We start from the raw sequence: 12,600 nt of genomic DNA, 5'->3' as shown, positions 1-12,600 counted from the left end.
ATGGAACGCCTTGCAGGATAAGAATTTTTGTACTTTATTTGGTAGAGAAGGTGTGATCGAAAGATTTGGAGCAGGAAGAGTGATGAGCAACTCATCATTCATGGAGGAAATCGGAAAATCTTGAGAATGTGTTGGAGCAGAGGGAAACTAGAGGATGAGAGAACGAATTATGAGGCTGATGGTAATCCAGTAGATAGTAGTTAGGTAGGTAGATTAGACATTTGTAAATAGTTGTCTATGGGAGGAGTGGAAAGAGGAAGAAGAAATAAAACCAAGGTTTTGTGCATGGATAACAGGGAGAATGGTAACGCCATTGCCGGAAATACTGACATCAGAATAAGGAGGTGGTTAAGGGGGGATGTAACAAACTCTCTTTTGAACACGTTGAGATTGAAGAAGTATCCAGCTGGAAATCAGCAAAGGCTAACCCCCTCGCCCTCATTTATTAAGCATATACAAAACACTATACTAGATGTGAGGGGGAGAGGCAAAATAAGACATGTTTTGTCATCCTTAGTAGGAGGATGAAACCCATATTTCCTTAATATTTTCATTGATGTGTTTCATTGATGGAACTATTCCCTCCAAATGTGTAGATAGCAACCCACAATGCTCCTTCTCAACCTGTGTACTTCTCAGCTATGTTCTCAGTTAAATGTTCCATAGAAGTTCTATCTAACATTCTAGAGGTGGTCTTCTAGACCTTTTCATACTTTGTGGATACTAATGTAGCTTCCAGCCTGCCCTGTTAAGACCTTGGTCTTGCTACAAGGCTTACTCATCTCTTTTTTCTTGGTCATACAGCTAGATGGTGTAATGGATAGTGCACTAGACCTGGAGTCAGGAAGACCTGAGTTCAGATCTATCTATGTGACCTTGAGCAAGTCACTTAACTTCTGTCAAGTCGCAACTTCTGCCTGCCTCAATTTCTCCATCTGTAAAATGAGTAAAATAGAATTCATCTTTCAAAGTTGTTGTGGGGATCAAATGAGATGATGTTTGTAAGGTGCTTTGCAAATGTTAAAGAAATGTATTATCATCACCAAATATTTCCTGGATTCCGTTTTTTATAACATTTCTTGCATATGAATCATCAATGGTAGCATCTTTCAACATATATATGTATATATATTATAGGTCACCCATAATTTTGATTCTTCAAAGATAGCGTAATCTATGATTTGCAGTCATGTATCAGTCCTGGAAGAATATTACTGTTAAAAAGGATGCCATTTTCCCTAAGGAAAACTGTAAGGTCTTTGAAATTTTAATCCATCTTCTGAATACAATAAAGTACACTGTCATTTTGTTGTCCATATACAATGCTGATCCAGTCTAGGCAGAAAAATATATAGGTACACTGATGACTTTGTATTCAATTTCCTGTCATGGTCTGGACAATAGATATAGGTTTCCTCTCTCTTCATATACAGCAATCCCACAAAAAGGACACATAGATAATAATGTTTTGCAGTGTTTAATTCTGTACAGGAAGGATAAGGACTTTGAGGAGCCATTTTAGCGGAGAATAGGGAAATTGTTAGAGGTAAGATATATTGATTGAAGCTGAGGGGTATCTAGAGGATAAGGAAGTAGAACTATCATGTGTTTTGTACCTATATAACTATCTGGAAATCAGTTGATCAGTCAATCCCCAAGTATTTATTAATCCTTTATTACATGCCATGCGCTGTGCTAGGTGCTAGAACTACGAAGGTAGAAAAAATTTCCCTGTCTTTGAGGAGCTTACATTTTATCAGAGGAAGCAACATATGTACATAAAATACATATATAAAATATATAAGATTTTCTTTTTTGTGGGGAAATGATAAGAAGCTGGGGGATCAGCAAAAGCTTCATGTTGAAGAATTTCACAAGGCAGTCTTGAAAGTAATGTGTAGAATTAATTGTGTACTTCTAAATAGCAAGAGGTAAGAAACAGAGAGTCACAGTTTCATAGACAGTACTCTTTTGTGTTCTGTGTATGGAAATAATCTTTTTTTTTTTTTTAGTATTTAAGCCCAGAAAAAAATATAAAAACAAAACTAAAAAAAAGATATAGCATATAGTTTAATCACAGTTTTGAAGGAAACAAAGGATTATAAGAGGCAAAGATGAGGAGGGAGTGAATTCTAAGGCATTAAGAACAAACAGGGCAAATGCATAGAAATAGGAAATGTAATATTGTGCATGAGAAATAGCCCCTGTGGTAGTTTGGTGGAGAGAGAAAGGGGGAGGGAGAGAGAGAGAGAGAAAGAGAGAGAGAGAGAGAGAGAGAGAGAGAGAGAGAGAGAGAGAGAGAGAGAGAGAGAGAGAGATTGTCATATTGCATAGAGTTGAGGACTCAAAGGAGAGAAAGTAGAGGCAGTAAATGTAGACAGGGCCTGTTCCCTGCTCCTTCTCTCTCCTTCCCTCCTGCCCCCCCTCCTCAAGGAGTTTGGCTGAAAAGGGAGTATAAATGTAGGAGTTTAGGAGTTATTAAGGTCTAGAGAATTTTTTAAGGATGGGGGAGACTGGGGTGTTTTAAAATTCAATGGAGAAGTCAAGAGGGCTTAGGATCATAGGTTTGTGTAGAAGGGTTGGCCTTCGAGGGAGAAGACAGGAGGAGGGAATGATATGAGAGCCCTGAGAAAAGAAAGTTTCAAACAGACTATTCCAGAGAAATGAAAATCAAGAACAAAGATCCAAGGTATTAAAAAACTAAAGAAAAAATGAAGATTTTTAAAAAGAGCAGTTTGGCAATTCTCCCAAAATATATCACAATGAATATAATTTTATTTCCTTGAGTTACATGAATCGCACTAATAGTAATTGATATTGGAAGGCTAAAAATGCCTACGTAGAAACTTCAGTGAATCTATGATCTCCAAGATGTGAGCAGATTTGGCTGCTTTCAGGAAGCAACTCAGACCCATATGAGTCTTTGGAATTTAAGGAGGTTGTGGTACACACTGTTGTATTCCTGAGAACTTTCCTTGATGTACACATTATTTTTGTGTATTTTTTCCTAGTGTGCTGACCCTTGAAAAGTAGGTTGGGAGAACCATTTATAGTGTTATATTTCCCCTCCTTTTGGGAGTCTAGTTTGCCATGGCTCCACTTAATATTTCCTCATTGTCTAGGGATCAAACTTCTGGTATAGGGCTGATCTTGAACACTGATCCAGACCTATGATAGCACCATGGTCAGGGGTAGAAGTGTCCTTGACACAGACTAAGATGCATCTCTATTATAAGAACTTTCTGAAGTTTTGCCATATCTAACGTAGGGTGAGTCTGAGAGCTCCAGGCATCCTGGAACTTTTGATCAAGGAATACAGGTTAAATTCCACTGCAACAAAAAAATATCTTTACAATGATAATTTCCAAAGAAATTTTCAAGTTCTAGGCAATGGTCTACTTCAAGTAATTCTTGATGCAATTCTAGATAAATGTCAGTAGTATAAGTAATAGGTATAGTCTCTTGGAGATAGTCATTATGGGATTTACCTGTAATTTGATCCAAATTCCACAAATCACTGAGAGAATTCATTGTTTTCTTTTGCTTTTCTTGACCTTTTCATGTGCAAGTGACTATTCATAGTTGGACACCATCATGATACTTTATTGGGAGGACTGTTCATGGGCAAATAAAGGATCTTAAACAATCTTGTATTTAACCTATAACCTCAGTCAGTGCATCAAAGACCTCTGAGAATTCCCTCCAAGGATACAGATGGCAATCAGTCTATATCAGAGTAGATAAATCTTAAAAAGTTCCCTCAGGCTAAGAGAGGTTAAATGATTGACCCTTGGTCATAAGCTAATAAAGGTGAGAGGCAGAACTTAAATTCCAGCCTTCCTGACTCCCAGTCTAACACTCTCTTATATTTCACTGCCTCTCTAACTATGACTATAACTATATAACTATAAAAAAGACAGTCCCCACCCCACAGAAGCTTTATGCACTAAAAGCCAAAATCCAATCAGAAATAGAAATCTTGGGTTTGCCAAATATCTTTTAAGATGATTTCCTTTGCATGGAATAATTTCTTTTTAATTTATGATGGGAGAGCAATGGAAGAAGAAAACAGTTCTGGAAAAATTATAGATGAGAATGATAATGGGAGAAGAATGAAGTTAGAGGACAACATTGTAAGTTCTGGTAAAAAATGGAAGGCAGGGAACACTAGAGTTACTTGTACATAGAGACTTGTAGATTTATGTGTACATACATATACACATGTATGTAAACACAAACATATATATAATATATGTTTACACATATAGGTATGTGTATGTATATGTATGTGTGTGTATGTATATACACATCTCTTTTTCTAAGCACACACAAAACTAAATTCTTTATATTAAATCTTGTGAAGTGAATCACTTGAAGCGGGAATAACAACTCAAAAAAAAAATAAGAGTAGACAATACACTTGAGATGATATTAAAGGAGGCAATTATGCATTCGCAGCAGAATGAACAAATGACCTAATCGGTCCTTCTCTTCTAATGTGCTGAGCTTCTCCACCAAGTGACATTTCAATATGATGTGTTGGTCCACTGTGGTTGGCACAGATGACTATAAGACAACTCTTAATTCTTATCTACTAAGATGCAATGAACAGGTTAAGTAATGAAAGCTAAAAATGACTTACTGGAAAGGAAGTGCTGGGATGTGGGGCCAAAGTCCCTGTGGGCTTCATGCAACTGCCTGATGCGCTCATCAATGGCCACCTGGGAGGAAGAGGAGAAAAGTGACTATTCTCTCATATATTATGAGGAGCAATTAAAATAACTTTGCCCTTTTTGTAAAATCTTTTGGGTCTGGAAAGCTGAGAATACTGCAGCAACCATTTATAACCCCGGAGTTTTAATATCCACTTACTGCATATGGCCTTTGAGACTCATTTTTATCAAACTAAGGCCAAAACAAAAAGATTTTCCTCTCTCACCAATGTTAAAATGGGTAGTTTATACCCTAACTTCTTTGGCTTTCCATAGATTAACTACAATACCAATTAACATTGTTAGAAAAAAAAGCTACAGATTGCAAATCTTTCATGAAACTGAGGTGAGTGACTGGGTTTTTTTTTTTTTTTCTTCAATTTATTACCACAATGCCATGCAAAAAAACCCCACCAAAACAAAACAAAAAAAACTTGAGAAACATAATGTCTTTTGTCCTTTAGCTCAAATCGACAAATTTTCTTTAATTATTTCCTAAAGTTTGTTGTTGTTAGTGCATAATATTATCAATGGAGTCTAAATTGTAATGGAAGATTCTTACATTTTCTCATTTCAAATTGCAATGGTCAGGGGGAGGTGGATAGGGGGAATAGCTGGGAGAACTAACCTAGGCTGTTGTATCATATAAATGACCTTATTTTTTTCTCCAGTAAGTAGGCATATAAAATACATTTAGTAGTGATCTGAAAGTCCATTAAATTCCATCCTGAAAAACCAAAACTGAAGGAAGTTTCGAGGAAAACTGGCAGGCTCTTTCATCTGTTTCTTAGCAAACCTAACATCTTTAGCCCTTTAAGCTTCAAAAATCTATAGTTAGTACTACAGGACTGCTCTAGAGGGTGTTGAGGACTCCTAAGATACACGGTTCATTCAGATCTGGTCTGCACGTTTTGATCTCCTTGAGAAAGAAAACTCTTAGAGACCTTAAAGAAAGCCAACTCTAGACCTCCTATCAAATTGCCAGAGGAGCTACAGAGATAGCTTTTCCTCCTTTACTTCCTTCCTCTCGCATATAATCTCCCTCTGAACTCATACCATGATATGAAACTGACCTGGCCTCTGAGAGCAGGGTAGGGCAAGCATCTGAAGGATTATATGATCACAGATGTAGACTTGTTCATTTAGTCTAATTATATCATTTTTACAAATAAAGAAAATGAGGCCCAAGGCATTGGATAACTTCCCTATGGTTAATTATCAGAGGTGAACCTTGAACCCAGGTCTTCCAATTTAGACTCAATACTCTTTCCACTATAACGTACACATGATAGATCATGAGGCATCCATACTAACAAGAAACTGAATGCTACAGCATTAACGTTACATGATGCCAAGACAAAGGATAAATCCATTAAACTCAATGAAAATTTGTCAACCCTGAAAAAAAATCAAATTGCTTGTATGATTTTGATAGATAACACAATTAGCCTATTGAATTCCCCTCTTTTCAATCAGTTATTTAGAGAATTAATACAGTCTAAAACTATTTATACATCTTTGAAACTTCAAGATAAGCCCTTATATATTTTATAGTCTGATGTATGGATTAGAGATGATGAAGAATGAGGCAAGAAAATGTTGTGTTAGAAGAGTGAAAAAAATACCCAGCAATCAATGAATCAAATTAAAATAGAAATAAAGATTAATCCTTATCTGCAGATCTGACCGTGTCACTATTATGCTCAAAACCCTTCAGTAGATCTCTATAACCAGCCAAATCAAATCCTAACCCCAGTCCCTTGCCTTTGAATGAAAGGTCTTCTACATTTAGGTGCCAACTATTTTAACAGCCTTTATCTTACAACCCTTTATCACATACTCTACTCTGCAGAGAAAGTAGACTATTGGTCACCTCCTGAACATGTTCTGGGCTTTCAGGTCTTTGATCACGTATTTTCCACAACTGGAATATCCTTCCCACCCTTAACCCCATCTGTCCTTTAAGTTCCTACCCCAAAACTACCTTCTCCAAGAAATGTTTTCTAATCATCCCAATCAGAAATAAAACTTCTTGGGACCTAGCATAGCCTTCTCTACCTCGTGACTTTTATTGACTTATGGGCACCTGGTAAAGGGAAAAAGAAAAGAAGAAGGAAAGGACAAAAACAAATAAACATTTATTAAACACCTATTATATATCAGGCACTGTGCTATAGGTTTTATAAAAACCTTATTTGACCTTGGGAGGTAGGTGCTATTATCTTCCCCGTTTTACAGTTGAAGAAACTGAAGTAGGTAAGTGACTAGCTCAAGGTCACATAGTAAGTATTTGAGGCCAGATTGGAGTTAAGGTCTTCTTGACTCCAGAACTAGCTAAGGGGATCAAGGAATAAATATCCTATCACTGAGTAGTAGCACAGTGTGTAGTGGTAGACATCAGTGGAACTTGCAGTCACTATCAATTTTTAATTTCTCCATTCTATTCCCAATTTTGTTAAGTACTTCAAATGAGAAGAAATCAAATTTATATTTCAACCCAAATTGCTTTGGAAAATACTTGAGGGTGGGATTTAAATAAAATATGCACCATATTAGAAAATGGAATATTAAGAAAACAATGTCTTGGAATAGCTAAGGTATTAAACACAAGGTATTTCTAGTGACAAAATTATCTTTAGGGAAAAGATAGACTAGAAATCAAACAAATGCACAAATGATTAAATAAATTAATAGATTTAAAATAAAAAAAAAAAACCAACCTAAAGCATAAAGGATCCACATGGGCTTTTGTTAGCTATAAAAAGAATACTTTGTTCAGTAGGTATCGATATAATCCAGAGAAATGTTAGGAGTTAAAGCAATAGGTTTCACAGATTAGGACTTTGCTGGCTGTTTTTTTTAATTCTCCTTGAAGGTTATGGTCCCAGGGCAAAGAAGACAAAAACAGAATTGTAAATCCATCACTATTTTGCTGAGACAAATAGCAACCTTTTGTTCATTCATTAAACAAGTGAATACTTATTAGATTATAGAAATAGCATGTCCTAATATTAGAGTGCTAGATATGAAGTCAGAAAGGCTAGGGCTCAAATCATATTCCTGGTACTTATTAGCTCTGTGACTTTCAAGACACTTAAACTCTGTGAGTACTCTGAATGTTCCTGGAATGTATCTAGAAAGTCATAAACAGAGGTGAGAGTCCCTACATCAGAAACTGTCCAGTGATGACAAATCGCAGATCTTTGGTATATTCCTACACCTGTTAATGTACTAAGGGTCTTGCAAAATGTAAGATGAGGCTTCTGGTCCTTAAGAAGCTTATAGTCCATGAGAAAGGGATGGAGAAATGGATAGAATGGATAGAGCACTGGACTGGCATCAGGAAGACTTGAGTACAAATCCAGCCTCAAACACTTACTAGTTGTGTGATCTTGGGCCACAACCTCTACTTTCCTTAACTGAAAACTGCAAATAATACCAGCACCTACAGGGTTAAAGGGTTGTCATGAGGATCAAATGAGATGCATAAAGCATTTAGCACAGTGCCTGGCACATAGTAGGTGATATATAAATGCATATTCCCTTCATCCTTGCTCCCTCTCCTACCCCCACTCTCACTGTAAGCTCCTAGAAAGCTGGAACCATATCTTATTATTCCTTAGTATGCCCAGTGTCTAACCCAATGCTTTGTAGACAGACAGCAAACCTTTTTTTAGAGGCTATTTATTAATTTATGAATATTAATTTAATTATAAATTTAATTTATTAATCTATTAATAAATCAACCTATTACTTATCAAGAGACTACTATCAGTCAGGCACTGTGTTAAGCACTGAAGATACAAAGAAAAGCTAAAAAAACCCCAACAAAACACACCCTGTTCTCAAGTAGCTCATTGTCTAGTGGGGGAGACAACATGCGTACAATTACGTACAAACAAGATGTAGGCAGGAGATAATCCACAGAAAGAATGCCTTAGCCTTAAGGAGATCAGAAAAGGCAGAAGGAGGATTTTAGCAGGAACTTGAAGAAAGTCCAGGAAGTCAGGAGGCAGAGACAGAAACATTCCAGGCATGGTGGCCAGACAATGAAAGTGCTGTCAGTAAATGGAGTGTTTTGTGTGAGGAACAGTGCTTCATAAACCTACTGAATGAAACTGACCTGAAAGGAGTAACTGATATTCTAGGAGGATAGTGGCCCCACTGATAGAAATAGGGAAGGTGAGAAAGGGCAAAGAAGGAGTGGAAATGAAGAGTTCATTATTGTCTGTTTCTGAGTTCACAGGACTGATAGCAGGCCACGTACATGCAGGTGTCTTACAGGAAGCTAAAGCTACCAGACTGGCTCTTGGGTGAGAGTTTGGAGCTCAAGGCACAGATTTGTCAACACAGAAGCAGTATCATGACTGAAATCAAGAATAAAAAGCCTAGCACTGAGAAATGCAAATTAGATTGGCTAAAAGGAGAGAAAAGATAAATGACAAATGTTGGAAGGGAGGGTGGAAAAATGAGACATTAATGCATTGCTGGTGGAGTTGTGAACTGATTCTACCATTCTGGAGAGTAGTTTGGAACTATACCCAAAGGTTTATAAAACCATGCATACTCTTTGACTTGGTAATACCACTACTAGGTCTGTATCCCAAAAGTGATTCAAGAAAAAAAGAAAAATGACCTATATGTACAAAAATGTTTACAATAGCTCTTTTCTGAGGGCAAAGAATTGGAAACAGAGGGGATGCCCATCATTTGGGGACTGACTGAACAAATTGCAGTATGTGATTATGATGGAATACTATTGTACTATAAGAAATGAGGAGCAGGATGCTCTCAGAAAATCCTGAAAAGATTTACATGGGCTGATGCAAAGTGAAAAGTACTTTGTGCTTTTGTATTGCAAAATCATCAGCTGTGAATGGCTTAGCAATGATCCAAGACAACCCTGAAGGACGCATGATGAAAAGTGCTACTAACCAAGCAAAGAACTGATGGTGTCTGAATGCAGATCCAAGCAGACTTTTTAATTTAATTTTATTTTATTTTTGAGTTTGTTGTTGATGTTGTTTTAGTCTATGTTTTCTTTTACAATATGTCTATTACGGAAATGTTTTGCATAACTACACAGGTATAACCTATATCGAATTGCTTGCCTTCTCAGCGTATGTGTGTGTGTGTGCATGTTGTGAGGGTTTGAGAGAGGGCAGTGAGAGAATTTGGAACTCAAAGTTTAAAAAACAAATGTTAAAAATTGCTTTTATATGTAACTGGGGAAAATAAAATACTACAAACTGTTCACAAGAAAATTTATTTTTAATTAAAAAAATAAAAAGCAGAGCACTAAGAGAAAGAAAAACCAGGGGCCAAGGACTGAGCCTTGAGACTTGATCACTGTAGAGGAATGAAGAAGAGATCGTTTATTAAGCATTTACTGCCTCCAAGGATTCTGCCAAGTACTAAGAAGACAAATAAAAAAAATAGACTGCTTTCTTCCCTCAAGGAATTGAACATTTGAATAGAGATAGAGAACTCCTATTGAGGCCCCCTTCATTCATCTGACACTGCTGCAAGCCCTCATCCCCTCAAACTTGGACTATTGAACTGTTGCAATACCTGGTCTCCCTTACACAAGTCTCTCCCCATTCTAGTTCATCTTCCACTTAGCGGTTAAACTGTACTTCCTTAAGCACAGGTCTCCCTCCCATCCAACAAATTTCAGTGACTCCCTATTACCTACAGGATCAAGGCTTTTAAGGCACTGTTTATCCTGGCCCTTCCTACCTTTCTGGTTTTCTGACACCTTTCTCCCCTCCGTGTATTCTGTGGTCTGTGATAATGGTCTCCTTGTTCCTAAATCTAGCACCTTCCTTTTCTTATTTATTTCCTATTTATCTTGCATAGTGCTTGCTAGAACATAATTGTTGGCTATTCATCTCCCTTATTAGACTGTGAGCATTTTGAGGGGAGGGGCTGTCTCATCTCTTTTTGTATTCTCAGCAGTTAGCACAGTGCCTGGCACATGGTAGGTGCTAAATAAACATTTATTGACCGACTCTTCTTCTCATAGGATGCCCTCTTCCAGCTCCAAGCATTTTCACTGACTGTTCCTCATACATGGCTAGAACTCTCCCCATTCTTATCTCCATCTCCTGCCTTCTCTGATGTCTCAGCTAAAGTCTTATCTCCTACAAAAAAACCTTTCTGAGTCTTCTTTAATCTTAGTACCTCTCCCCTGTTGATAATTTTCAATTTATCCTCTCTATATTTTGTTTGTATATACAGTTATCCCTTCCACGTCATGACTTTCCCCCACCATGGTCTCGATATATTGAGGGTAGGCCTAAGAAATTAAATGGCAATTTTGGGGGAATTTCGCAGAAGCCACAGATGCCATGCCAAGGTCAGCAGATGAAACAGACCTGTGACCAAATACTTAACCCACATTTTACAGTAAGGTACTGTAAACATCCTATAAAACAAAAGAAAAAAATTGAATTTCTCTTGTTAGAAGAGAGGTTGAAAATTTTATGCAGATTTTCCAGATTGCAGGAGTGCTATGCCCCTGACCCTGGGGATGTAGAAGGGATATAACTATAGTTTACATATTGCCTTCCCTATTAGACTGTGAACTCCTTGAGAGCAGGGATTGTTTTTTGCCTTTCTTTGTATTCCCAGTGCTTAGCACAGTTCCTGACACATAGTAGGTTCTTAATGAATGCTAGTTGATTGGCTGAAGGAAGCGAGGGTCAGCATGTGGTGGCAGGCCAGCTAGCAAGAAGATGGTAAGCACTGGGGCCTGCCTGAAAACCTGGGCCAGCATCCAGTAAATGCCACTAAAAGGGCCCAAATCTTCATGGTTAAGAGATACAAGGAGGAAGATGAGCCAGGAGTGGTCAGAGACTTGAGGAAAACCAGTTTGCTTTGAGTGTAAGGCTTATTTTATGATGTTGAAAAGGTATAAAGAACCACATACCATTGTTTTGCTTTTACAACAAGCATTTTTTCATGAACATTATCTAATCTGCAAACCCTACATTTTAAAATACATATCAAGAAACTGGAATTCTTTATGTCCTAGTTACAGACAGAACTGCCATAGGCATCTTTGAGTACTTATGACAGTTTACTATAATTCTTCAGGAGATCAAAGACCCAGAATATTGGAGGTTATCTAGCAACCTGTTGTTGAAGAAATAGTTAGTTTTATGGCACCTTTGACAAGGGGATCTCCAGCCTTGAGCTGGTGATAGAGAAGTCATTATCTCCCATGACAGCTTGTTTCAACTCTGGATGGCTTTCATTATGAAGAAGGTTTTCCTTTATTTTGAACTGGTATTTGCCTTTTTGCAAGCTCCATTTATTACTCCAGTGCTCTGAGGCCAAATTAAAAAAACAACAAGTTCCTCCTTCACATGGACGCCCTCCTAACACTAGCTAACATATTCCTTCTAAATCTCCCCTTCTCTGAACTACATATTTCTTTCCCCTTCAACTGATCTTTATGTAATGTGATCCTTAGTTCTCTCACCTTTCAGGTCACCCCCTTTGTATGCATTCCAGTGTGTCAACGTCCCTTTCAAAAAATGGTACCAAGAACTGGACAGAATATTCAGATGTGGTCTGACAACTGTGGAATTTAGCAGTACAATCATCTTCCTTGTTTTGAACAGCATGCCTCTATCAGTTTAGCCAAGGATTACATACTTTTTTTTGGCTGCCTTATCACATGGTTGATTCATGTTGAACATGTGTATAATGAACATGTGTATTATCCATCCCCCAGATCTTTTTCACATGAACTATTGTCCAGCCGCATGCCTATCATGCACTTAACGCAATTAATTTTTTGAATCCAAATGTAGGTTATAGCATATTTCTTTATCCAATTTCATCTTATTATATTCAACCCATCATTCTAGCCTGTCAAGAT

At 37.4% G+C, this 12,600-nt stretch overlaps 1 protein-coding gene across 12 annotated transcripts in view; it reads right to left on the bottom strand.

The window, feature by feature from the left end:
• The window catches only part of DMD (dystrophin), a 2,329,373-nt gene that overhangs the window by 258,008 nt on the left and 2,058,765 nt on the right, over nt 1–12,600 (bottom strand). For all 12 annotated transcript variants that reach the window (XR_011968542.1, XM_072616876.1, XM_072616880.1 and 9 more), the window contains one exon: nt 4,643–4,721. Coding sequence is in view for 11 of the 12 variants with exons in the window: in XM_072616876.1 (XP_072472977.1) it covers nt 4,643–4,721 (79 nt within the window). In the remaining variant the exon portion in view is untranslated. The remainder of the gene's footprint in view (nt 1–4,642; nt 4,722–12,600) is intronic.

This window comes from Notamacropus eugenii, chromosome 5, assembly GCF_028372415.1.
Source record: "Notamacropus eugenii isolate mMacEug1 chromosome 5, mMacEug1.pri_v2, whole genome shotgun sequence".
Lineage (NCBI taxonomy): Eukaryota > Metazoa > Chordata > Mammalia > Diprotodontia > Macropodidae > Notamacropus > Notamacropus eugenii.
The sequence above is the reverse complement of the archived record's forward strand: the minus strand, read 5'-3'. Positions and strand labels throughout refer to the sequence as shown.